At 35.6% G+C, this 26137-nt stretch overlaps 1 protein-coding gene across 1 annotated transcript in view; it reads left to right on the forward strand.

Annotated features, from left to right (window-relative positions):
* The window catches only part of LOC150098204 (uncharacterized), a 264871-nt gene that overhangs the window by 73602 nt on the left and 165132 nt on the right, over positions 1-26137 (forward strand). The window contains exons 5-6 of the mRNA XM_090406279.1: positions 5595-6032; positions 22143-22299. Of these exons, the coding sequence (XP_090262405.1) occupies positions 5595-6032; positions 22143-22299 (595 nt within the window). The remainder of the gene's footprint in view (positions 1-5594; positions 6033-22142; positions 22300-26137) is intronic.

Below are 26137 nucleotides of genomic sequence, written 5' to 3' on the forward strand. Positions count from 1 at the left end.
TGTTGCATTAAGTTGACCATAAAACTCCTCTGCTTCGGAGTCCTTGTGGCCTGTGGTTGGGGCATAGATCTGTATGATGGTGATTAAATTGAGCGGTTTCCCTCTTAAGTGGACTAAAGCAATTCTGCTATTGATAGGATTGAATTCCATGACAGAATTTCATGATGTTTTATATATCAAAAACCTGACATCTCCTTTTCCGCTGCAATCACATCCAGAGTTAAGAAGCAAATGTCCTTCATCTGTTGTTAGCTCTCCTGTTTTGGGCCATTGAATTTCACAAAGTTCCATAACAGTCCATTCATATCATTTTAGTTCATGCTGTAGTAGTTTGAGTTGACCTGATTGTAGTAGAGTCTGAATCTGGATCCAGTTTTTTCATTATTTTTGTCAGTGATAGTGCCATTCGCCAATTTCTCATTGCCACCCTTGGAGCTGCTACCAAATGGCAGGACCTTGTTGAACCGGGCAATGTCTGAGCTGGCATAGTATGCTGTGTTAAATCCTTCTCCATGAATGTCTAATGGACAGTAAATTAAGACAGATGACACCCATCTCCTCTTCTGTCTTCACCTGCTAGCATTTAGCTGTGCATAATGGGATGGCCTTCATGCCTTCGGAGGCCCTACCAGAAGTAATAACACTCCCAACGTGCTCCCCCACCACCACCACCACGGTGAGGTAGCATAACAGGACTTTTGGGGGGTGGGGGATGTAATTGTTAGGGTCATTTAAAAAAAAAAAAAATCACAATATGAAATTGTTATAATTCTTGACCACAGAGATTAATGAATAACTAACTCTTATTTAGAAGTATTGGTCAAGTGGTAATAAACTATTTAATAACCAACTAGTTTCACCAGCTATTGCTGTTGGCATCTTCAGGGTACAAATAAGGTAGGCAAAGTAAATTACAAGCTAGATGTTAACTGACAATTCTAATTCAATAACAAAATAGTACTGAACGTGAAACAATATATGTGTTGTGGATACATGATTTACTTGTTGAGGAACATTTTGTAGTTGGCGCTGAAGTTCATTTCATGTGTGTTTAGTGATCTGATTAAGGTCTTCCATATATCAGGTAGGATTAAAACTTGATTCCTGTTGAGGTTTTTTGTGGAATGGGCGACTGTGGACAAATCTGCTTCTAGTTCTATAATTTTTAAATTATTTTAAATTATTTTAAAAAATTATAGAACTAGAAGCAGATTTGTCAAACACGCTAAATCAAGAATTGCTACAAGTGATTATTAGTGTCTCAAAAAACTCAGGGATCAAAGCTTTTGATAAAAGCAATATTAACCTACAGAAAAAATACCCGAACCTGATAAATCGATCTAAGAAAAATATCAATAAATTACCCACCGAAAAATGGGTGGTAAACTTATCCAACCACCCACCAACAGAAGATGAATTAAATGTTCTAGCAAGAGGCCATAAGTTTGCCATTCCCCCCTAAATGTCTCCCATATCTAGATTTCATACACAACATTGAAAGAAACATCAAGCACCTCCCCAGTATTGAAGCCAACAAACTTCGTTTTGAAGTAGCAAAAATAATTTTTGATGCCAAACCTTCAGTTTTAAACATTCCACCATCAGAATTGAAAGCTCTTACCCCTTTAAAACATAATAAAAACATAATCATCACCAGAGCCGACAAGGGAAATACTACAGTGGTTCTTGATACTGTTTCATATGACCGAAAAATGAATCTACTACTCTGAGACCGAAATACTTATGCAAAACTGGACTATGATCCCACAAAAAGACAGCTGAAGAAACTGAACAAGCTATTCAATGAAACAACGTCGTTAGATAAAGAAACTTCAAAAAAACTTCCCACTCCCAAAAACTACCCAAGCTTCACAAGCTTCACTCAGGCCTGTCATTGATTCAATTAGCAGCCCGACTTACAAGTTATCAAAATTTTTATCAAACATTCTCCATCCCACTACATAGGCCATTCAACCTCTTCAATAAAAAAACTTCACAGATTTTCATACCGAAATAAAAGACATTAAACTGCTGACAACAGATATGCTAATTAGCTTCGACATCGTCTCTCTTTTCACTAATATCCCCCATAAAGAAACTGTAGACCTATTAAATCAAAAATTTCCATTGGACATTGTTGAACTGTTCAAATTTGTTATCACTTCTGGTTACTTCACATGGAAAGGAAAAATCTACAAGCAAGTGGAGGTAACAGCAATGGGGTCTCCCTTGTCACCCAACTTGGCATATCTGTTTATAGAACATCTAGAAGAAAAAATCCTTGCATTCAAACCTAAACCAAAACTCTGGCTTCAATATGTCGATGATATCTTCGCAGTCTGGAGTCATTCCGAACAAGAGCTACTTCAGTTTTTAGAAAAAATCAACTTTTTTCATCCTCGCATCAGATTTACATTAGAAAGAGAATCCCCACAGGGCATCCCCTTTCTGGATTTACACATACAAAGAAAAGAAGACGGTTCAATCTCCACCTCTGTCTATCAACCGACATTTTCAGGCCGCTACATTCACAATACTTCAGCTCATCATCCCTCTCAAAAATTTGGCATCATTAAATCATTGGTAACCAGAGCACATAGATTATGCTCCTCCGAGGATTCTCTAAAACAAGAATTGGAAATAATCAAAAACACAGCCACTCTAAATGGTTACAATCTCAAAACAATTCAAAAAATCATCAACAATTTCTCTGCACTTCAACCTAGACAAGAACAACCCCATAGGATTCCCATACCTTATATCAAAGGCATCTCTGAATGGCTCTCAAAAATTATGAAGAAATACAATCTTGCTGCCACCTACAAGTCCATCAACTAGATCCAAAACTTGTTACCCTCGCCTAAAGACAAACTTTCACCTATGCTACTACCTGGTGTATGTGAGGTTCCATGCTCCTGTAAACTCAATTATTTTGGACAGACAGGCAGATCAGTTTTTAAACGCATTTCGGAACATAAAGACCATATCTGCCTCATCAAACTGCATAAATCAGGCCTCGCTCAACACAGAGATAAAAACCCAAACCACAAGATCCATTGGAAAAAGACAAAACCTCTACACAGATCTTCATATAAATATGAACGTTTATATAAAGAAAGTGCTGAAGCCCTACTCCACAGACCAAATCTAAACTGCATGCAATGATGTTCTTGCCATCCCTAAAGTATGGGAAATTGTCATACAAAATTGCGCAAAATAATAACTTAACTGTAATTAATTTTAATTTAATTTAAGTAATTTAGTTCAATTTAATTTAATTTAAGTTCAGGCTGCAACGCACCACTGTATGCAATTTGGATTCCTTTGCACATACATGCCCTTTCTTTTGTCATTCCTAGTATTGCCTTACTGTTCTGATGATGTCCTAAGATACCTAGGACGAAATATTTACGTAATAAAAAACCTACTACTGTGGTTCACGTGTGTTAAACTTAGTCATGAATTCTCCACAGGTTTCTCTATATAATCCTGTCCTTGTTGACTGTTATTTCAGAGAGACAGGCCATTCTCTCAGATTAGATTACAAGAACATCAGGAATACATCAGATTCAAGACTCAAGATTCCTTGAATCTTGAGTCTAACTTTGTTTGCCATAGCATTGACATTAAACACATTGTTCTTTGGAATTAAACCAAGATTCTTCACTCAAATAAATTTAAATTTAATTGCATGTTTCTTGATATTTGTGAAACTCTATGGCACTATCCAATCTGAAAGTTTTGGAAAGTAATGACAATTAACTATTTATAGTTTTTAAATGAATATTTATGTAATTTGAATTATTACAGAATACTAATCATTGTTTTTGAACTCTATAGTGTATTCTCATGTTTACTCCTGTGACTGAGACACAAGTATGTAAACATGCTATGTGACTCATGTCAGTTTTGAATATTGTCAAATGGTCTTTTGTTCTTTATGTATTTCTTCCTTGCTTCTAGGTCCTTGAAACATAAATTCTGAATTTGTTTACATGGCACACACACGACTGACCATTATTAAAAACAAATTACCATTGTTAAAAACAAATCATAAAATATCCCTTCACAGTGTTGTGTATCTCAGTATACTATGTTTCTGTCTACAAGAAATGATTTTACCACAAATAAGTCATGTTTCCTATTCAATTACTGTCATAGCAAATGAATAGGAAACATGACTTATTTGTGGTAAAATCATTTCTTGTAGACAGAAACACAGTATACTGAGATGCACAACACTGTGAAGGGATATTTTATGATTTGTTTTTAATAAAAAATAAATTTGAAACTGTTAATGCAGTTTCTTTTCAATATGTGTCACAAATGTATATCGAGATTTATGAATTGTAGGAATAGGTTCAGTCAAGAAATAAATTGTAAAAACTGTAAGAGATATATCAATTATAAAAATAATAATCATATAAATTATTATTCTCAGTATACTGTATATTTAGTTTAATCCTTTATCCAAGTGTGAGCAAACAAAGTTTGCACCTGAAAGTATCTTCAGGACTTGGGTAAGGTAGTACAACACCGGGCAACTCGTTGCAAAGGTGGAGCAAGCTAACATAACTCCTATCTCAGTATGTCCCATAAGGCAAAACACATCTCCTTGCAGATATGTATAATGTTATGCATTAAGGGGAGGGCCACTACCCAGACTAGTTTCAACCTTTATTGAGGTCTCTTCAGTGGGAGCCAGGCCCAGAAGTGGAGATACCAGGCAGAAGCAATAGCAAGGTCATCTCCACCTATAGGAGTTGCCATAAGGTGTACTACCTTTTTATTAAATTACTCTGGATTTAGTGAAAGATGTTGAAAGTTTATTTTTCACTTGGTTACATTATAATAAATTTAGTTTAATCATTTATCCAAGTGTGAGCAAACAAAGTTTGTGCCTGAACGTATCTTCAGGACTGGGGTAAGGTAGTACAACACCGGGCAACTCGTTGCAAAGGTGGAGCAAACTAACATCACTTCTATCTCAGTACAAGATAGGAGATACCAGTCAGAAGCTGGTGTCTCCACGTCTGGGCCTGGCTCCCACTGAAGAGACCTCAATAAAGGTCGAAACTAGTCTGGGTAGTGACCCTCCCCTTAATGCATAACATTATACATATCCGCAAGGAGATGTGTTTTGCATTATGGGAGATACTGAGATATTAGTGATGTTAGCTTGCTCCACCTTTGCAACGAGTTGCCCGGTGTTGTACTACCTTACCCCAGTCCTGAAGATACTTTCAGACACAAACTTTGTTTGCTCACACTTGGATAACGGATTAAACTAAATTTATTATAGTCTAACCAAGTGAAGATAAACTTTCAATATACTGTGTATCTCAGTGTATTGTGTTTCCATCTACAGGAAATGATTTTACCACAAATAAGTCATGTTTCCTATTCATTTCCACTATGAGAGTAATCACTTACTGCAGTTCCTTTTCAATATGTGTCATAATTTTTAAGTGTCATGAATGTATCGAGATTTATGAATTGTAAGATTAGGTTCAGTCAAGAAATAAATTTTAAAAACTATAAGAGATATATCAATTATGAAAGTAATAATCATATAATTTATTTTTCTGTATTAGATCTGTGATAGTAAATTATGGTCATTTGACTACAATTCAGAGAATATTACAACAGCGAATTACCAGCAGTGTGCAGTTTTGTATTAAAAAAGGACTTAATCATTTCTTGAAACAGACATCTGATTCTGAAGATTCAGTAAACTGTATTAGTGATTGCTGTTTGATATATCCAAGAGCTACACATTTAATAAAAGAGTTGGACGAATACCTACCTCTTCTTCTTAGTGCCCAAGGAGCATTTTATCCTTTTAAAGCATCTTTTAGTCATGCAGTGAACACATCTTTGTTTGATTTTTTAAGATACCTTGAACGTTTGATTACCAACTTTCCATTTAATTCTTCATTTTATGTTGCATACGATGTACTTAAAACAGCTTCATTTATTAGCAACAAACTAAAAGTCTACAGTACTCTTTTAGATGACAAGGAAAATGAAAAGTAAGTGTGATATTTTACTTTTATTATCATTTCCTTATCTATATTCCAAAATTGTACATTTTGTATTGCTTAGTGACTGTCATACTTTTGATGTAGTCCTTTACCTCTCATCAACTTCTATGTCAAAATTGTATCCCCCCCCCTTCTTCTATTTACAAAGCTCTGCAAGTTGCATTCCCTCAATCTCACCTTATATCTGATGTTCCGTAGTCCTGACACCGACTTAGTAAACTTTCTCTGAATATTCTCCAATACATCCTCATCCCCTTGAAAACCAGGCTGCCAAATCTGCATACAGTAGTCCATATTATGTAGCCTGATCAAAACCTTATAGAAGGGAAACATAACCTCTTTGCTTCTCAGTGTTCTCCTCATTATTGCCATAATCTGATGTGATGTTCTTACAATTTTAGTAATGTAACACCTAAACCTTTAAGTGTGTCCATTATTGCTCCCAGATATCTCATCTCTTCCACCACCTTCAAAATTTCCCCATTAATCATATACTCTGCATCTCAACCATGCTCACCAGATTTTAAGACTTTGCAACATTAAGTTGACAGGTTCTTCAATTCACATGAAAAAACACAAGGGGGGATAAGTAATACTATTTATTTAAGGCAATATATTTCAGCCTGAATATTGCAGATTATCATCTGTGGCAACAATCGTTAATTGCAAAGTAAAATGTGAACATTAGGTTGATTTGAAAAGGTAAGAGCCATGTGATGTTCCACATAAAACAACATAATGGTATAACTGAGGAAATATTGATAATTTATTAGCTATTAAAAAAATTAATGATGTGATTAAAATAAGACTTTCCCATATCTTAGAGAGAGGAAGTTGTTATGATTTAAGTTATGACATTATGCAGAAGACATCCTTTTCTTGTCCATACACCCTCAGTCTTCATTTTCATTATATATAGATAACATTTTTGCTATCTGGCCCCATAATTTCATGCAAAAATATTAGGCTGTGTACTACAGTGATGGTGTCATACTACAGGAAGTGGATGAGATGACAAGTGACTAAGACAATATCAGGACTTTGGAATGCTGGCTATGGAGGGAGGTTGAAGAAATGTGGATTGCAGAGTTTGGTGGATAGGAGGAAAAGAGGTGATCTGATAGAGACATTTAAGTTAGTGAGAGGATTTTATCAGATTAATTCAGATGGGATTATAAAAAGAGCAGAAAGCGAGAGGGAAAAACCAGAGGCCATCCTTGGAAGTTATGTAAGAATGTGGTGAAGAAGGAGCAGATTTTTTACATGGAGAATTGTCAGTGATACCAGAATGTGTTGTTAATGCAAGGTGTGTTAAGGATTTTAAAATTCAGTATGATAAATATGTTGTCAGTTGAATGAACCTCCCATGAATGAGTCTGCCAACTCCATGGAGGGTGCAATAATAACAAAGACACATTATCTACTTTTTTTATCTAATATAAACAATCTACATCCACAAATTAAATTTACTATGAAAAAGACAATTGCCCTTTTTAGATATTCTACTCCTTCATCCACTATCAGATGAATTAATTATTTTTGTTCATTGAAAACCTACTTTCACATTTAACAGCAATCAGCTCACCATCCATCACAGAAGACTGGAATTACACTTTATTCTGATATGCTCATACTATTTCTTCTGCACTCAACTATTACAGCAGGAACTCATAAGCATTAAACAATATATGAACTTCAATGGCTTCTCGGAAAGGACCATACAACAGCTTTTTAATTCCTATAATCCTAGCTCAAATAACGAGGAAACAGTATGTCAAGTTCTAATCCCTGCATTTCTGGCATCTCGGAACCCATTTCCAGAATTTTTAAGAAATACATTTTTTGGCTACTTTTCTTCTTTTAACCAACAAATTATCAGCATGGTTTCCATCTTCAAAAGACAAATGGTCTCCTCTAGCTCTCCTTGGTGTCTACCAAGTTCCTTGTGACTGTCATCATTCTTACTTTGAACAAACTGGATGCTCTGTAGAAAAGAATACATGAATACTAATCTTACATTGGTAACAGTAAATCTGAAAAATCTGGCTTGGCACAATAGGGAATAGATACAGACCACAACATCCTATGGATTGAAACACACTTACTTCATCAATGTCAGTATAAATTTAAATGCTTGTTTAAAGAAAATGCCAAGACCTTGCTTCACCATCCAAACTTAAATCAGAACAACTGCTTCTCTCTATCTAAGATATGAGAAAGTCTTATTTTAATCACACATGAATAATTTTTTTTAATAGCTAATGAATTATCAATATTGCAATATTTTCTCAGTTATATCATTGTGTTGATTTATGCATAACATTACATGACTCCTACTTTTTCAAATCAATCCATCATTCGCATTCTACTTTGTAATTAACGATGGTAGCTACTGATGATGGCCTGTAATATTCAGGCTGAAATATATGGCCTAAAATCAATAGTATTACTTACCAGTTGTGTTTTTTCATGTTAATTGAAGAAACCTCTCATTAAATCAGAATCTTAAATCAGAACAACTGCTGAAAAACAAAATCTTAAATCAGAACAACTGCTTCTCTCTATCTAAGATATGAGAAAGTCTTATTTTAATCACACATGAATAATTTTTTTTAATAGCTAATGAATTATCAATATTGCAATATTTTCTCAGTTATATCATTGTGTTGATTTATGCATAACATTACATGACTCCTACTTTTTCAAATCAATCCATCATTCGCATTCTACTTTGTAATTAACGATGGTAGCTACTGATGATGGCCTGTAATATTCAGGCTGAAATATATGGCCTAAAATCAATAGTATTACTTACCATTTGTGTTTTTTCATGTTAATTGAAGAAACCTCTCATGGCATAAGTATCTCTTAAGCAGCTATTAAACTGATAGCTCCACTCATTTGTCCACTCATATAGTTTATTCAGATCCTCCTGCAAAGTCACAAATCTACTCTACTTATCATAGTTCTTCCCAACTTTGCATCATTGGTAAACAGCTGCATATCTCCAGTTAAGCCAGTTCCAGTGTCATTATGTATAAGTCAAACAGTAATGCTCCCAAAATAGATCCCTATGGCACGTCACTAGACAAATTCTTTTTGTGAGATACCACCCCTCTATACACAACCTGTTGATACCTGACAGCCAATCAGCTATCCAATCCACTAGTCTGTTATTTAATCACATCTATTTCAATTTAGCTACTAGCTTGTCATGTGACAGTCTACTAAAGGCCTTTGAAAATCCAAGTACACCACTGTATATTCCTTTATTCAGTGAATTCTGCTTAGGTATTACAATACCTAAGCAGAACTTGTTGTAATACCTAAGCAGACTGCTAAAACAGGACCTCCTCCTCCTCCTCCTAAAAACCCATGCTGGCCATCATAATGGATACTTCCATTATCAACTCCTTTCTGAATCCTAGTCCTCACCAACTTCTCTAACACCTTAACAACTCGAGGTACTCAGATTGGCCTATAATTTGTAGCCTCAGTCTTAGCCCCCCCCTCTTTTTTGAAGTAGAATAATTTTTCTCATCTTCCATTCCTTTGGGACTTGCCCTGTTGCAATATGCATGTGAAGCGGTGCAAAAGGTACTCTTAATTCCCTAGAACATTTCTTTAAGACACACACACACGCACACACAGCGATATATTGTCAAGTCCTATTGCTTTATTAACATCAAGTTTACTTAATTCATCATATACTTCCTGCTCATTCACTGTCTGTCAGAGAATGAAGTTCATTGGAGTTAAATAGAGGGGAGGGATTAAAGCAAGAGTTTCATAAAAATAAAATGTTGTAGATTAAATATTATGAAGAGAGTGATGATTAGGAACAGGAACACTATAAAAAAGCAAGCCAGTGAAATAGAGAGAGAGAGAGAGAGAGTGACAAAGTATCCATGGCAAGGAATACAATGTAAAGAAGTTACACAAAAATCTGTTTGACTAGCAAGTAAAAGAACTATTGTGGAAAAATTCCGTTATGTGGATTTGGATGGTAGAAAAATGTCAGATATAGCAGGAGTAATTGTTAAGTATTCACTTTGGTGAGTTATACTTTCTAGGTAGGCCCAGAAAGTGCTCTCTAAATGCTGAGAGATAATTTGCTCTCTAAATGCTGAGAGGGAAACTAGAGGACAGAACACAGATTGGATGAGTTAGTGGTATTAAAAACTGGTGTAAGAGCTTTATTCAGATACAGTAGCCAGATTGAATGCAATATTTACATAGTGATGAAGAAATGTGCAAGAGAATTAGCAGTACCCTTGATCTGCTTGTTTTCGACTTGAGTCTTGGCATGAGCACAATTTTCAGTAATTGGAAGATTAACATTAGATTCCATTATACAAGGGTTTAGTTAGGATTGATACAACAAAGTCTAATCTTTAATTATTCTGTGTTTTAAAACAGTCACTAATCCACTTATGAAAGACATTCACAATGGGCTGTTATGAAAATATGTATTATTATGTTGTAAGCTGAAATTTACTGATAATTAACATTTCTGGATACCTATTGACTGATGCTGAGACTAGTGTGCTAGCTAAAAGTCATGATTTTTTTGCCATAACTAAATCCAATCTGTATTTGATGTTTCTTTTTTTTTTTTACTTAACTTCAAATGCAATCATTCTGGACTTTTGAGTGAAGATGCTAACAAATTACACTTCTTTGAAGTTGCTACAACACTTTAGAAGCAAATTACCTCCATGTAATTTATCTACTTCTGAATTCTGTGTGCTGCTTCCATTAAAACAAAAGAAACATATATCTATTTCTAAGGTGGATAAAGGAAAATCTGTAGTTGTAGTAGATAAGGCTGAATATGAGAGGAAGATAGACTACCTTTTACAGGATACAGGAAATTAGTTATAACCCTACCAAAACACACATTATACAATTACATAAGCTTCTTAATGAAGTTGTTAGCTGGGATTAAAATACTTTGAATAAGGTACACCCTCATTTTGGAAGGACTCCTCATTTATATGATCTTCCGAAAATCCACAACGAAGGTTGTTCTGTAAGACCCATTGTGAATTCTCTCCCACATATAACCTATTAACTGCCCATACTGGACGATCCAGATCATTCAAGAATTCCACACATTATCTTGAAAAAATCAAGAATACCGAAATATAAGAGTCAGTTATGGTATTCTTTCTCTGTTTACTAACGTTAAGTTATCTGGCAATGTTAGTTTTCTATATGGTGATTTCTCTTCTCATGTTGTAAAGATTTTTGAATTTGTTATACAATCAGGATACTTCAACTGGAAAAACAAGATCCATAAACAGATTAAAGGTACAGCAGTGTGTGTAGCCCTATTTCTCCACCTTTGGCAAAGTATTTTTTGAAAACCATTTAGAAAGATACTTTGTTTTCATCCATTTATCCCCAACTCTCTCTCTCTCTGGTTTTGCTAGTCTATGATGTTTTTGCTGTTTGGCCTCATTCTGAAAACAAAATTATTACTTCCTATATCAGATCAATAGCCCTCACCCATGTATTCAATTCACCATGGAAAATGCTGTTAGCTTACCATTCTTGGACATTCTTCTTGCACAGCCTTTGTTACTTTGTCAACCAATGTTTATCAGAAACCTACCTTTACTTGCAGATATATATACATCAAAGTCTGCTCATTATTCTTCCCAAAAAATTGGTGTTTTCAAGTCATTAATTAACAGAGTGCATAATGTTTGCTCCTCTCCTTCAAGCTTACATCAAGAACTTCTCATTGTCAAAACTTTAATAGAATTAAATGGTTAAACCCTCATCAAATCTAATAGATAATAACTTCTACATTCCAACACCTCAGGATTCTTTACTAGATCACAGGTTTCCAATCTCTTATTTTCTGGCAAATCTGAACCTATTGATAGAATTTTGATGAAGTTTCACTTTTCTCACATATTTTCCTATCAACAAAATTTCTCATCTGTTACCATCTACAAAAGACACTGTCACTGCTATGTTTAGCTGCTGTTTACCAGATCTCTTGTGAATATAATTTGATATACTTTGATCAGACAGGGCATTCTGTGGAGAACAGAATTAATGAACATCAGTTTTACATCGAATACCTGAAACCTCAAAAGACTGGTCTAGTATAGTATACTATTGATACTAAACACAATATCCTATGGTATGAATGGTATGGTATGGTGCTTCTCCATAGAAATAGTTTTAAATATGAACGGCTTTCAAAGAAAGTTCTGAATCCCTTTTACACCAACCTTACTTGAATTGGAATGATTGTCTCTCTCCTCCCTCCTCTCTTTTTTAAATAATATTTCACTAACATGTGGTAATCATTTTAATTGGTAAACTGGCTGTTGTATTTACCTTGTATTCTGTGTTTTGACTTGTTTGTTTTACACACACTAATAATATATTGTTAGTTTCAATATGAAATATCTGTGCTTTTCATTAAAGTTTATTACTGTGGTCATCATATTATTTTCACTGTTTAATGCAAATAAATTATAGACCAATCACTGATTCCTCCTCTTCACCAGGCTTTGCAAATTGCATTCCTTCAGTCTTTCTTCATATTCCACATTACAAAGACCATTTATCATCTTAATAAATCTCTGTGCCCTTTGTAATATATCTTCATTACTATGAAAACCAGGTGATCAAATCTGTGCACAATAATCCATTTGAAGCCTGATAAAGGCCTTATACAACATAACTGTAACCTCTTTATTCCTGTATGTTAAGGACCTCCACATCATTGTCATAATCTGATGTGATCACTTTACAACTTGTGCACTATGATCCATGAACTTCAGGTCCTTATCTACCGATCCCAGATGTGGGTTCAAATCCCAGCATGAGCATGGGTGTTTGTGATTGTCTGTAAAAATACTAGTGTTGATGGGCAGTAGATGGCACTGGTATAGATGATGATGGTAGTTGGGGTTTGCTGTAGTTGATGAATTGAGTGTTGGAGACAGAGAGCTGTAGAGTAGTTGTCCTCCCTCGATGAACCTTTGGACTCCCTGGAGGTGTCACGTAATAATAATAATCTCTTATCTCCTCAACTTCCTTAAAAATTTTCCTGTGAAAGGTATATGTTTCACATCCCATCATTGTCTACCAATTTCAGAACCTTATGCTTTGCAACACTGAACTAACAGTTCCACTCACTTGTCCACTCATATAATCTATTTGTGTCCTCCTGTAAGGCCACAACATTTGCTTGATTCCTCATCTTCTCTCAAATTTTGCATCACATCTGCAAGCAGTTGTACACATACAGTTAAATCCATTCCAGTAACATTAATATACAAGTTAAACAACAGTGGCCCCAAAGCACAGACCCTTGTAGCACACCACTAGTGACTTTCTTCTTTCAAGATACACCCCTTCCCATACACAACTTGCAGATACCTATCTAACTCACTAATCACTGCTCCAGTTTAATCACTTGTTGTGTGGCAATTTATCAAAAGCCCTTGCAAAATATGCATGTGTATATGCATCTCCTTTGTCCAACACACTCATTACCTTGTTATAGTAATTTGGTAAAACTTTACCTCTTTAACTAACCCATGCTGACAATCACAGAGAACAGTACTCCTAGATTACAGCACTGAGAGTACTGCTCTCTGCTATTATCAACCCACCTCTGTATCCTAGTTCTCACCAACCTCTCCAATACCTTAACCACAATTCCAGGTATACAGATCAACCTGTAATTTCTGGCTTTAGTCTTATTATTATTATCATCATTCTGAAAACTCCAGGAATCAAGGACTCATCGAGGGAGACTGTAAATTACCCAATCCAGCTATCACACCTTCCCTTAAATTCATTTACACTAGATGGACTCATTACCCCTAAAGGCAAATAATTCCACTCACTTACTGCTCTCTGGGAGAAAAACATAGCTCTTACCCCTTTCTTGACTGAGAACAACCTTAACTTCCATGGATGTCCCCGAGTTCTCTCCCCACCTTCCATATAACAAAAAATTTCATCATTTAAAATACCATAATACATTTAAAAGTTTATAGACCTCTACCATATCACCCTTGTTTCTCCTGTTAACAATCTCCTGTCTTCAATCCACATACTTGCAATCATCCTCATAATCTAAATCCCATAATCCAGATATAATCTTTGTATCTCTTCTTTTTACCCTTCCCATGGCTTCTTTATCCCATTGGAACCTGGGAGACCAAATCTGCACAACAGTAATCCAGGTGTGGTCTTATAAAGAGGCAAAATTACTTCCTTATCCTTAAGGTTCGCTTCAACATAGCAATTATCCTCTGAGTTGTATTTGCAACTTTTGCTCTGTGACCTTTGAACTTTAAATTCTTACCCACCAATACACCGAGATCCCTTGCCTCTTCAGTTTCTTGTAGCATAACCCCGCTAATATAATATGCTGCTGGAACTCTAATCATGCCAAAGTGCACTCAAAGTAACTTTACACTTACTAACATTAAACTGACAGCCATTTCGTTTGCCCAGATTTCCAGTCTATTCAAATCATTTTGCAATTGCTGAATATCAGTAGCATCCCTGATTGCCCTGCCTATCTTCGCATCATCAGCAAACAATTGTAAATCTGATGATAGACCCTGCTTGATGTCATTACTGTATAGATTGACAATAATGGCCCAAGGACTGAACCCTGAGGTACACCACTGGTTACCTTAAATCTGGCAGATTCACACCCACTGTATACCACTTTTTGATATCTATCTGTCAACCATCCCCTGATCCAAGTCAATAGATTATATTCCAATCCCATATTCTTGGGTTTACACAACAGCCTATCGTGTGGTATCCTATCAAATGCCTTAGCAAAATCCAACATTATCATAGTGTATCCATTCCCTTTATCCAACTCGGCCGTAACATTGTTATGAAATATGAGCAAATTGCTAAAACATGACCTTCCTTTAGTAAACTCATGCTGTTCCCTGCAGAATATAGAATGCTTGTCTACCCATTTCTGTATGCAAGTTCTTACCAATTTCTACAAAATCTTCACTACCACACCATGGATGCTAATAGGTCAGTAGTTAGACGCATCAGTTTTTGCACCACCCTTGTGCAATGGAACTATCATACATTCCTTATATTCCTGTGGTATCATTCCCGAGCTGAGACTCAAGTTACAAATGTGTGAAAGGCCTAGCCAATTCAGCTGAACATTCCTTTAGCAAATGGGCTGATATTCCATCTATCCCTATAGACAAATTCTTATCCAGGTTATGCAACAGCTCAACAACTTCATTTTCATGAACCTCTAACTTTTCATCCAATGTAGTACTGTGCACCATACTACATACACCTGGTTGATATATCTTAGCAAAGTGAGCACTCATTAACTGAACAATCTGCTTAGCTTCTGACACTCGTACCATCTGCGAATAAAGTTCTTCTTCCACATTTATTCCTTCTTTTGCTTGTGGCGTAACGATAAAATTCTTTTGGATTGCTTTTAGCTTACATGGCCAATTTATTTTCATATTCTGTTTTAGCCTTAGTAACAATATTTGTTACTTTTCTGGCCTGAGCTTTATATATTTCTTAACTCTTCTCACTCTTATTCTCATGATATTCTTTCCACATCATATTCTTCTTGTGGATCTCTTGCTTAATAAGGCTGCACATCCATTTCACTCCCAACCTATTTATTCTTCGAACACTAAGGATACATTGAGATACCGCCTCATTCAAGCACTTTTTCAAAGATTCCCATGCATTGCTGACATTTTTTCTATTCAGTAACTGATACCATGGGACCAAAGGTAGTATACTTCTAAGTTGATCATAATTTCCAGCTTTGTAGTTCAGCATGTAACCTTTGTTAATCGGAACTTCAATACAAGTAGATACTTTCCAAGAAAGAACAGCATGATCACTGTCACCAATTGGTTGTAAAATAGCCATATTCTTGACAGAGATCCCTTCTGATGCTATGAGTAAATCCAACACTCTTTGACCTAGAGTTCTTCTTTTACATGCTGCTCGAGAAAGTTGTCTTGCAACAATTCAATAAATTCCTGTTCTTTCTTATCATGAGATTTCTCTTCTACTGAATCAATGTTTGGAAAATTAAAGTCACCCATAATGATCATTCACTTAGTACCCATTAGACTAAATTGGTGATGCATTTCTTTGCCCCCTACAACTAGGCCACCAGGTCTGTAACAACACCCAATTGTATTATCATGACTTTTGTGAAGTGGAACAATTTTACCTTCCTGCCACTCCTTTGGAACTTGTGCTGTTGCAAAACTCTTGTTACACAGGTAAGCCAAGGCTGATGCTAACTCCCCAGAACTTTTCCTTAAGCCACATCTGGTAGGATGATGGACTGTCTGCATTAGGTCATTAATAATGGCAATTATTTCAGCATTCATACCAGATAACCATTCATGCTCCTACCAGAATACAGGACAACCATCACCATCTTGCCAACACCCTTGACCTCTTCCTAAAAAAACTGTCCTTCCAAATACACTGTGGATGTAAGTTCTCCTCTTGGTAATTCAGACCCCATCTAGATATAAGTTTCATATGCTTTTTAGAACAACCTACACCTAGCCTTTGTTCCGGTCTGACTACTGCTTCACTTCTCCTGATCCAAACACCTGCTTAGGCTGAATAGCAGAAATAATTATAACTGGAATGAAGGCCTTCATCCCTCAGTCCACCTAAAATTCTTGACCAGTAGCTAAGCTTTGGTCCTCCAATAAATGTTCCAACCCAGTTTGAAAAAAAAATTCAGCATATTACAAATTGTTTGAGACTAAAACTTCAGCATCACACTAAGCCTACATTGTTGCTTGCAACAACTTAAAAAAAACATCCATAAATGCAAATCTGATTTTAAAAGGGTCAAATGCTTCAAACTTGCCTCCTGTTCTAATGGCAGTGAAGCCTTCTAGTCTCTAGCAGAAGCTATTAGGTGCAGCTTCTGCCCACCCATGCTTACACCACTTGCACATCCAGGTTGCACTATTGTAACATTGTCCATTACCAGCATCATTCTTCTCATCTAACTCCTGTATCAGTGAACATTGAAAAGTTATTCACTCAGTGAGTGAATAATTCACCAAGAATTATTTACTCCTGCCACCTTTAGTTTTCTGCTAGAAAGAAATCAGAAGAATCCTAAATAGCTTGGACACAAACAAGGAATCTAAGGTTGCTAACAAACTAACATCCAATTGCTCTCACTTCTGTTCTCTCAAACACTATGAAGACAGTTATCAACAGCCTGACCCATAGGTGGAATCTAATATAGATTCCATCAATCTTGACCCATAGCTCATCTAGCAGTCATTATCCATTTCTGGACTCAAGCTATGGAAAGGTTTAGAGAACTCATATGATTGCTAACATTTCTGAGACATTTGATTTGGTCTGGCACAGTGGTCTGCTCAGCAAACTACCATTTGATCTTCTTCTACTTTTTTGCAACTAGGTCATCAGCTTCATCTCAGGTCTCCATTCATTACTTATCTTACTCCCCTGATTTCCTCACCAATAATACTGGAGTACTCCAAGGCTCTGTACTTTCACTTTCTCCCTTACTCCTGATGAATGAACTGTTTTCACTGATTTTAAATGCTGTCCGTAGCTGTGTAGATGACAGTACTCTCCAATATTCCTTCTCATTTAGCAAACTATCAAAAGTCTCAAGATCTTCCATAACAAATACCTTAAATTCTGATCTCCTTACTATTCTTCAGTGGAGTGAGGATAGTCTTGTCAACTTCAGTGCTGCTAAAACAGAATCCTGTAAGAAAGATCTTACAACACTTCCCTTTATTTTTAATAACACTCAGATATCAAAACACAATTAACCACAATTCCACAAACACATCTCAGCCACCAAAAAAATTTGGTGTACTTTTTTGTGTGAGGCACTACTTTTCACCTATATGACTACTTACACTAAGTCCTAAATTCATCCAAATATGGAATACTATTCACGCATTTTAGGTGGTATACCCAAAGCCTCACTAGCATTGCTTGATGCTTTTCTGAAGAGAGTGATTAAATTATGATCCTTTTCTCACAGAATCACACCATTCCCTTTCTTATAGACATTCATTTTCTGCCCTATGCTTCTTTTACAAGTACTGTCATGGTCAATGCTCTACTGAATTAGCAACTTTCTTCAAAAACTATAAGAACAAGAGCATCTGCTGGTCAACATCCATTTACTATCCAGTTTCAAACTTATTGAACTACCTTTTCTTCCTCTTTTTCATTCCTTCTACTACTGTTCTCTGGATCATCCTCCATCACTATTATCCCCAGACTACAACTATCATCTATTCAAAATCATGCCAACAAATTTCTTCTTTCCTTTTACCCACACTAATATGATATAGATTTTGCAAAGTTTCATTTGTGGATCAGATGTATATATATAAATTTATGCTGGTCCTGTGGGGAATGATCATAAAGACTCAGCAGCAGGTAACCAAGATAATATCTGACCTATGGAAATGCAGATACAAGGACAGATTGAGAGAATGTGATCTTCATTGAGAAATACAGGAGAGGAGATATTATCAGAATATTCCTGAAAACTCAGTAGAGTGCGGGTCAGAAACATTTGAAGTCCAGGTGTACTTTTTATTGTGTGGATTAGAGCACCATTGGGTGTTGTATGTCTGGTAAATCTATTAAAAGAGAGCTGTAATAGGCATTTAGGTGTAGTGTGACTATGAAAGTTACCTTCACAATGAGTCCTTCGACTCCCCTGGAGTATCCTGCATAATAATAATAAAATCTGTTATCCACACCTTGATTCTTCAACACGTACACCAAGGCTGGGCAAGTAAATAAATTAAAAAACTTCATCATACCACAAGTGGCGTAAAACAAAAACTTTAACATTAGTGTCTTTTAAGTCTTTTCTACTTGTATATCTAGATTTATCCTTCATCATGAAAACAAACCTATATTCAGCAATTAAAAAAATAATGATAAAAGCCATCAAACTATGTCCAATTGATCCTTATTTCAATACTCAAAAGTTGTGGAGATCTTCAACAACCAACTTTTTCGCCACATGGAAACCTGCCAGTGGATTAATGATCAGCCGGTCTCTTAGGGATCACTACCTACCTTTAGACATAAGCCATCAAATGTTTGAGAAACTCTTTGTGATGCTGTCGATATTTTCAAGGCAGTTCATTGGGTCTAACACAGAGGCCTCCTCACCACACCATGAACTCGTGGTATGTCTTTTAGCCTTTGCAGTTAGGTCACCATCTTCCTCTCTGGTCATTCATTATGTATCAGAGTAGAAGCTCCCTCTCTTGATATTTCCCAATGCTAGAATACCATGGTTCTAAACTTTCACCATTGTTCTCCTTCCTGTACATTCTTTCACTAACTTCAAAGTCTATACATAGCTTTACATTCCATTCTTCTACCTCATTTTTGACAAACCTTACAGTGTTTCCATAAGCAATGTAAACACTAGTTTCCTTTCTGTTTTTCAGTGGAGCAAGGATAACCTTTGGTACTACTAAAATGTGGTCCTGTCCTTTTTCTTGCAAGAAAAATCTCACTTTATTTCCCCACCACCACCACCACACACTTTGAATATTATCGGTTTAGAAAACTGATAATATTCAGTTTTCTAAATTGAATTTCTGAATTTCTCTACCCTCCTTCAGACACTACTTCTTATCTGTTCAATTACTGACATGGTCTGATGCTATCCAAACGACAATCCAATTAATTAATGAATCATCACTCACAGACTCATTGAAGTAGATATTCTGTTCTTACCTTATGCCTCTTCTATAAGTACTTTTATGGTTAGTGTTTTGCCAAACTGGCCATCATCATCATTCATCTAGTTTCATCTGAGACTGTAAATACACAAGTAGCTGCTATCTTTCCATTTACTGTCTAGCTTCGAGCCTACCAAAAGTAGCATCTCTTCCTCCTCATTTAATCCATCATTGAGAGTGAAGGAGGCTGTTTCTCTTTGAAATAGTCTCCTCCACTCTGTCTTCACAAAGACTACAACTTTCAGCTGTTCAAGAAACACATCAACAGTTTCCTTTTTAATCTCTCGCTCATGTATGGTATTTATGTGCTATAAGTTTTGCAACGTTTTGCATGTGAGGTCGATATACCGCATATATAATTAAAAAGTGCAGAAAATATATCTTATTCTCAAATGGCTGTCATGCCTTCTGGTTTCTTGCCAAACCCATTGAGCAGAACTTTGGTCCTGTCATCCCCTCACACTCAGATGATATCATTACAACATAACCTAAAGATAAAACTCACTCTGGCATCATTTTATCCTCTTAAGTCATACATAAATAGCCAAGTTACCTCCTGCATAAATCATTGCCCATCATACCAGTAACAGTTTACTGTATACTTCCTTTGGATTTTTCATTAAAAAAAGTCATGAGAAAAATACAATACCAATGTGCCTTTTGATTCCTGTAAATTGATGAGATACTCTGCCTCACCATCATCCATATTCAGCCTCTTCCAAAATAATAAAAAAAGTAGATCAAAGTGAACCAGTAAATATCTTTCCATTATCTGCACTTCAGTTCATTTTAAAATAATGGGAAGTGTCTTATCATACTTAATTTCTCTACCTTGTAGATACACACCATTTAATCAGTGACTACCAGTATGGATGAGTCTTTTACTCACAGCAGGTCCAATAAAGCTAGCATTATGCATCTTTAGACATGAGCCACAGTGAAAAAAGTCTGAATAAACTTGTGTGATCATCCTTTTCATTTGCAGGACATTTAATGGATCTTGCCAAAAAGGTCTACTTATTGAACTACTTTCTTATGATTTGCTTCCAGTCTTTGCAGTCAAATCACTAGTTTCCTGTGTGATCATTTCCATCTTTGATTGCTTTGTTGCTCTTTTGACTCCCTAGCGGTGTCAAATAATAATAATAATACTCCAGGGCTCTTGTACTTTTATCCTGTTTATTTTTTCAGGTACATAAATGAACTTCTCTGACTGATCTAAAATCTTATCTACAGTTTTGCTGATAATGCACTCCATTTCTCTTTTTCATTTGACAGACTTTGAATTGCTCAAACATCCTTATCTTCTAACTAATACATAAATAATCAAGTTACCTTCTGCACAAATCATGGCCCATCATACTAGTAACAGTGCTTTAAATACTGATCTTCTTGTGATTTTCCAGTCAGGCGAGGACAGTCTTATCAATATGAATACAACCAAACACAGTTCTGTCTTATTTAGTGTAAAAAAGATTTCACTACTTCTTACCTTTGATAATACCCACATCTACAGACACATTTCTCTTCTTGAGCTGACATTTCTAGCCTTTCCCCAACACATTCACATTCACATCACATTCATAGCTTGTTCAACATACAAGAGCATAAGGTACATTGCAGGACTGCTTCTCACATATACAGCTACTAACCCTGTACGAATTCCAAATCTGCCTAAGTTTAGAACATCATTCTTAAATTTGGTGATGGACTTAAAACTTCCCAAAAAATGCATGAACATTTTTGAATATTACTATTAAAAATGGCGACAGTATTGATAGATGATTCATTTGTCATTGATAGATGATTCATGCCAGTCACTTTTTCTTCTGATGTTCTGTAGCTGCTTGTGTCTTTTCTGTAGATATTTCCATGGGTGCTGTTCTGCTGAAGTGGCTTTCATTATTCCTCTAATTTCTAATTTAAAAATACATGCATCCACTAGTGAAGATCTGTTCAGGATCTTGCCCCCCAAATCTACTAAACTAACTTCTCATATTCATGTTTCATTCCATCTGTTTCTGTCTTCCGAACAAGTTTTTCTCAAGCTGTTTTCCTCAAGATCTATATCCTCCAGCTGTTCAAGAATCACATCAATAGATCCTCTCTTTCTTCTTAACCACTTTCTCACAATAGCAGTTTCTCATATGTTTGGTTGATATAAAAAAAGAAAGGAGTTATTATTTATTCACATTCATTTGATTTTTTTATTAGTTTAAAGGAATTAAATAACTGTTGTTTAAAGTTACATAAGAAAAATACACAAAGTGAAATAAAATTCTTTTGGATTTCTTAGGACGGAATCATCTGTACAAGCAATAAGTGAAAAAGCTGAAAAATTAGTTCGAAACATTTTGATGGATGTGATCGCTTGTCATATGAAATATATAATTGGTGGAATTCTTCAAGATGCAGAAAGTCATAATTGGAACTGTTCAAAGCCATTCTTTGAGGTAATTATATTCTATTTCTTTGCTAGATTATGATGTAGTACATTATTCAAAGCTGTCAAATGCAAAACAGTTGGTGAGCAACACTTCCTGGATACTCTTTTGGCCACATCCTTTCTTTTTTTTTTTCAACCAAAAATTGGCTGTTTGAATTTTATAATTTCAAGTTTTAGATAAGTATATTACAATTTCAGTTTTGCTCCTTACTACAATTATCTTTCAGTTTAGGATTCTCAAAATATGATAAGAGAGAATTATCCAAAGAAGAGAACAGATTTATAGCTAAACCAAGGGATCATATTTCATACATCACATGTATTTAATATATATAAAATAGTTAAAAAGAAAGTCGAATAAATGCAAACAAAATATAACATTCCAGAAGGAATTTCATCATAATATATGAAATTTTTAAAATCAACAGCACTGGGACACACAACTGTTATTATTATTTCTCAGACATCTCCACACATTCAAAGACTCGTGTGAAAGATCTTCTCTAACTATTCTTCTTTCAGCTTAAAGTACCATTTATGGCTAATGATGCCAGCAATAGGTTTTGCCAGTGGTCTCTGTCATAAGCTACATCTGATGTATATTGGTTTTTTCACCAGTTTATCTTGTCTGTAGTTGGTAGTCCAACTGTTGTCACCATTTTGACATTTTTCTTCGAGTTGTCTTCGTTCTCTTTGTGCAAATTATAAGTCTTGTTGTGCATGTATGCGCGATTGGGGGCAGGAGTCTTTGAACTTGTTGATCGCTGTTATTATTTGTGATGTGCTTGTCGTCGTGTCACAAGTCACTTTTACTAGGTGTGGAAAGTGTGTACCATCTTTTATTTATAGGCCCGAATTGCAATACTTGCAGGCACAAACTTGACTTACTTGTCTGTTTGCTTACTTGGGAAATGGAGTAAATCCAGGTTTAAAATAGCTTTTATCTTTAACGTTTGTTATACCCAAGGTAAAATACTTCCTACATTAAACCGATAGCCATTTTTGTTTGCCCAAATTTCCAACCTATTCAGATCATTCTGTAAGTACTAGATATCAGTAACATCCCTAATTGCATTGACTATCTTCACATCATTAGCAAACAATTGCATATCTCCTGTTAGACCCTCCCTAATGTCATTAATGTATAGACTGAAAGACCATATCCCAAGGACTGAATCCTGAGGTACCGTAAATCTAGCATATTCACACCCACCATATATCATTTTTTGATATATGTTTGCTAACCATCCACTTATCCAAGTCAAGAGTTACCAAAATCCAACTTTATCCTAGAGTATCCATTCCCTTTACCCAACTCAGCCATAACATTGTTATAAAATATGAACAAATTGCTAAAAACATGACATTCATTCAGTAAACCTCTGCCATTCCTTGCAGAGTATAGTTTTGTCTGTCTACCTTTTTCTGTAATCGAATTCTTACCAACTTCTCTAAAATCTTTACCACCACACCAGACTGATAGGTTGGTAGTTAGGCAAATCAGTTTTTGAACCATCCTTGTACAATGGTGCTGCCATACATTCCTTCCATTCCTGTGATATCATTCCTGAGTTGAGACTCAAGATATACAAACATGTGAAAGGCTTAGCCAGTTCAGCTGAACATTCCTTTAGCATACATACTGATATTCTATCTGTCCCTTGCCATATCTAGGTTATGCAGCAACCTCATTCTCATGCAGCTCTTATTGTTCATCCAATGTAGTAGTAGCGACAGCAGTGTGCACCATGTTACATACACCTGGTTGATATATCTTAGCCAAGTGAGCACTCATTAATTGAATAATCTCATTAGCTTCTGACACTAGAGTACCGTCTACATTCAGTAAAGTTATTCTTCTGTATTCATTCTTTCTTTTGCTTGTGGCATAACAATAAAATTATTTTGGATTGCCTTTAGCCTGGCACCAATTTCCTTTCATACTTCAGTTTAGCTTTTGCACAATGCTCATTATTTTTCTGGCCTGCACTTTAATTATTTCATAATTCCTCTCACTCTTATTCTCATGATATTCTTTCCATATTATCTTCTTCTTATGGATCTCTTGTTACCTTTATAAAGTTGCACATTCGTTTCACTCCCACCCTATTTATTCTTCGAATTCTAGAGATACATTCAGATATCTTTTTCAAAGATTTCTATGTATTTCTGACACATTTCCCATTCAGGAACTGATAACATTGCACCAAAGACACTATTCTCCTACGTATTGATCATAATTTCCAGCTTTATAGTTCAGCATCAATATAATTAGATTCCCCAAGAAAGCATGGCATGATTACTGTCACCAACTGATGGTAAAATAGTCATAATTTTAACGGAGACCCCTTTTGACTCTATGAACAAATGTAATCCTCTTTGACCTCAAATTCCGTCTCAAGTAGCATTTCACATGCTACTTGAGAAAGTTGTCCTGTAGCAGTTCAATAAATTCTTGTCCATTTTTATCATGAGATTTCCCTTCTACTCAGTCAATGTCTGGGTAATTAAAGTCACCTATAATGATCACTTGTTTAGTACCATTAAACTAAACTGGTGATGCATTTCATCATCCTCTACAACTGATCCACCAGGTCTGTAACAACACTCCACCATATATTTCATTCTGTTAGCCTCCACACTAGGTGGCCTCAAACTCATTGCTGCATGGGACATTATTATCATAATTGTTTACTGTCATTTCTACCCTAACTAGTCTTAAATCATTTGATAACTTCTCCCTCCTCTCCTATCTCTTCTTCCATTCCTAAAAATAGTGTATCCTTTACACTCAATCTCTGTTACCATACCTGATTCTGATAGCCAGGTTTCGCTAATTCCACCAATCTTATGCCACAACATATTCAGTAAAGCAATGAACTCGATCCCTTTGTTTGTGATGCTCCTGGCATTTGTATTTAGACATACCAAATTACCATCTGTCCTATTTTTATAATTAGATATGCAGTCAGTTTGTCCTTGTAGAACTTTCTCTTTTCCCTCCCCAGACATACTCACAATGTCCAAATCCAAAGCATATATATCCACCTCTTTGCCAGTTGCATAACCATGTCCAAAGCCATTCATATGTTTATCACATATGCATACCCCTTCTTCCCCATTCCTTCCTTGACGATCTAATTTCCCTGACTCTCTACCTTAAGTCTCATCCTTATGAGTAATTTTCCAGGCTCCTGATGCACTTTGCACATCTTAAAACTCGCATCCATTTCTTCTACACAACCTGTGTGTTGAATCATTTATTATCGTTTCCCTTCTTACTTCGGTACTATCATAGATACGACAATTTTTTACTCTCTCACATTTCTTTCTTGCTTTTTCCAACAGACCTTTCATATCATCTCTCATACTATATTTGTTGCTACTTAATTTTCGGTCCTGAGAAGCTAGAACTTGTGATTCCCTCAGCAAGCACTATGACTGAATCACCATATCATATCGCCTCTTTTTTTCTTAGCTTTTAATTGACTTACCTTGGTGGTGGTATTATTATTATTACCCCAAGACCTCATAGAGTCAAAGACTTACCAAGTTCAGTGCTTTCTGCCCTCGTCTAGTTCTAATCCTTTTTCTTATCCTTGTAAGTTTCATTAAATGTTTTTCCATTTTTTTAATTCTCTGGTCAATTTTCTAATAATTTTTTTTAATCTCGATATTTTTAGTATCAGATTTTCCTTGAATATACTGTATTATCATCATCACTGCAGCAATGACTGTGCTCATCGAGACAAAGGTTTTCCTCTGTAGTAACTACTTTAACTTGTCACAACAGGGCAGTGTCTAAAGTACAAGTTTTTGCTGCCATTCTTATGACTTAAAAACTA

Source organism: Typopeltis vanoorti, chromosome 16 (genome assembly GCF_054136105.1).
Source record: "Typopeltis vanoorti isolate ZY-2024b chromosome 16, IOZ_Tvanoo_1.0, whole genome shotgun sequence".
NCBI classification, from domain to species: Eukaryota; Metazoa; Arthropoda; class Arachnida; order Uropygi; family Thelyphonidae; genus Typopeltis; species Typopeltis vanoorti.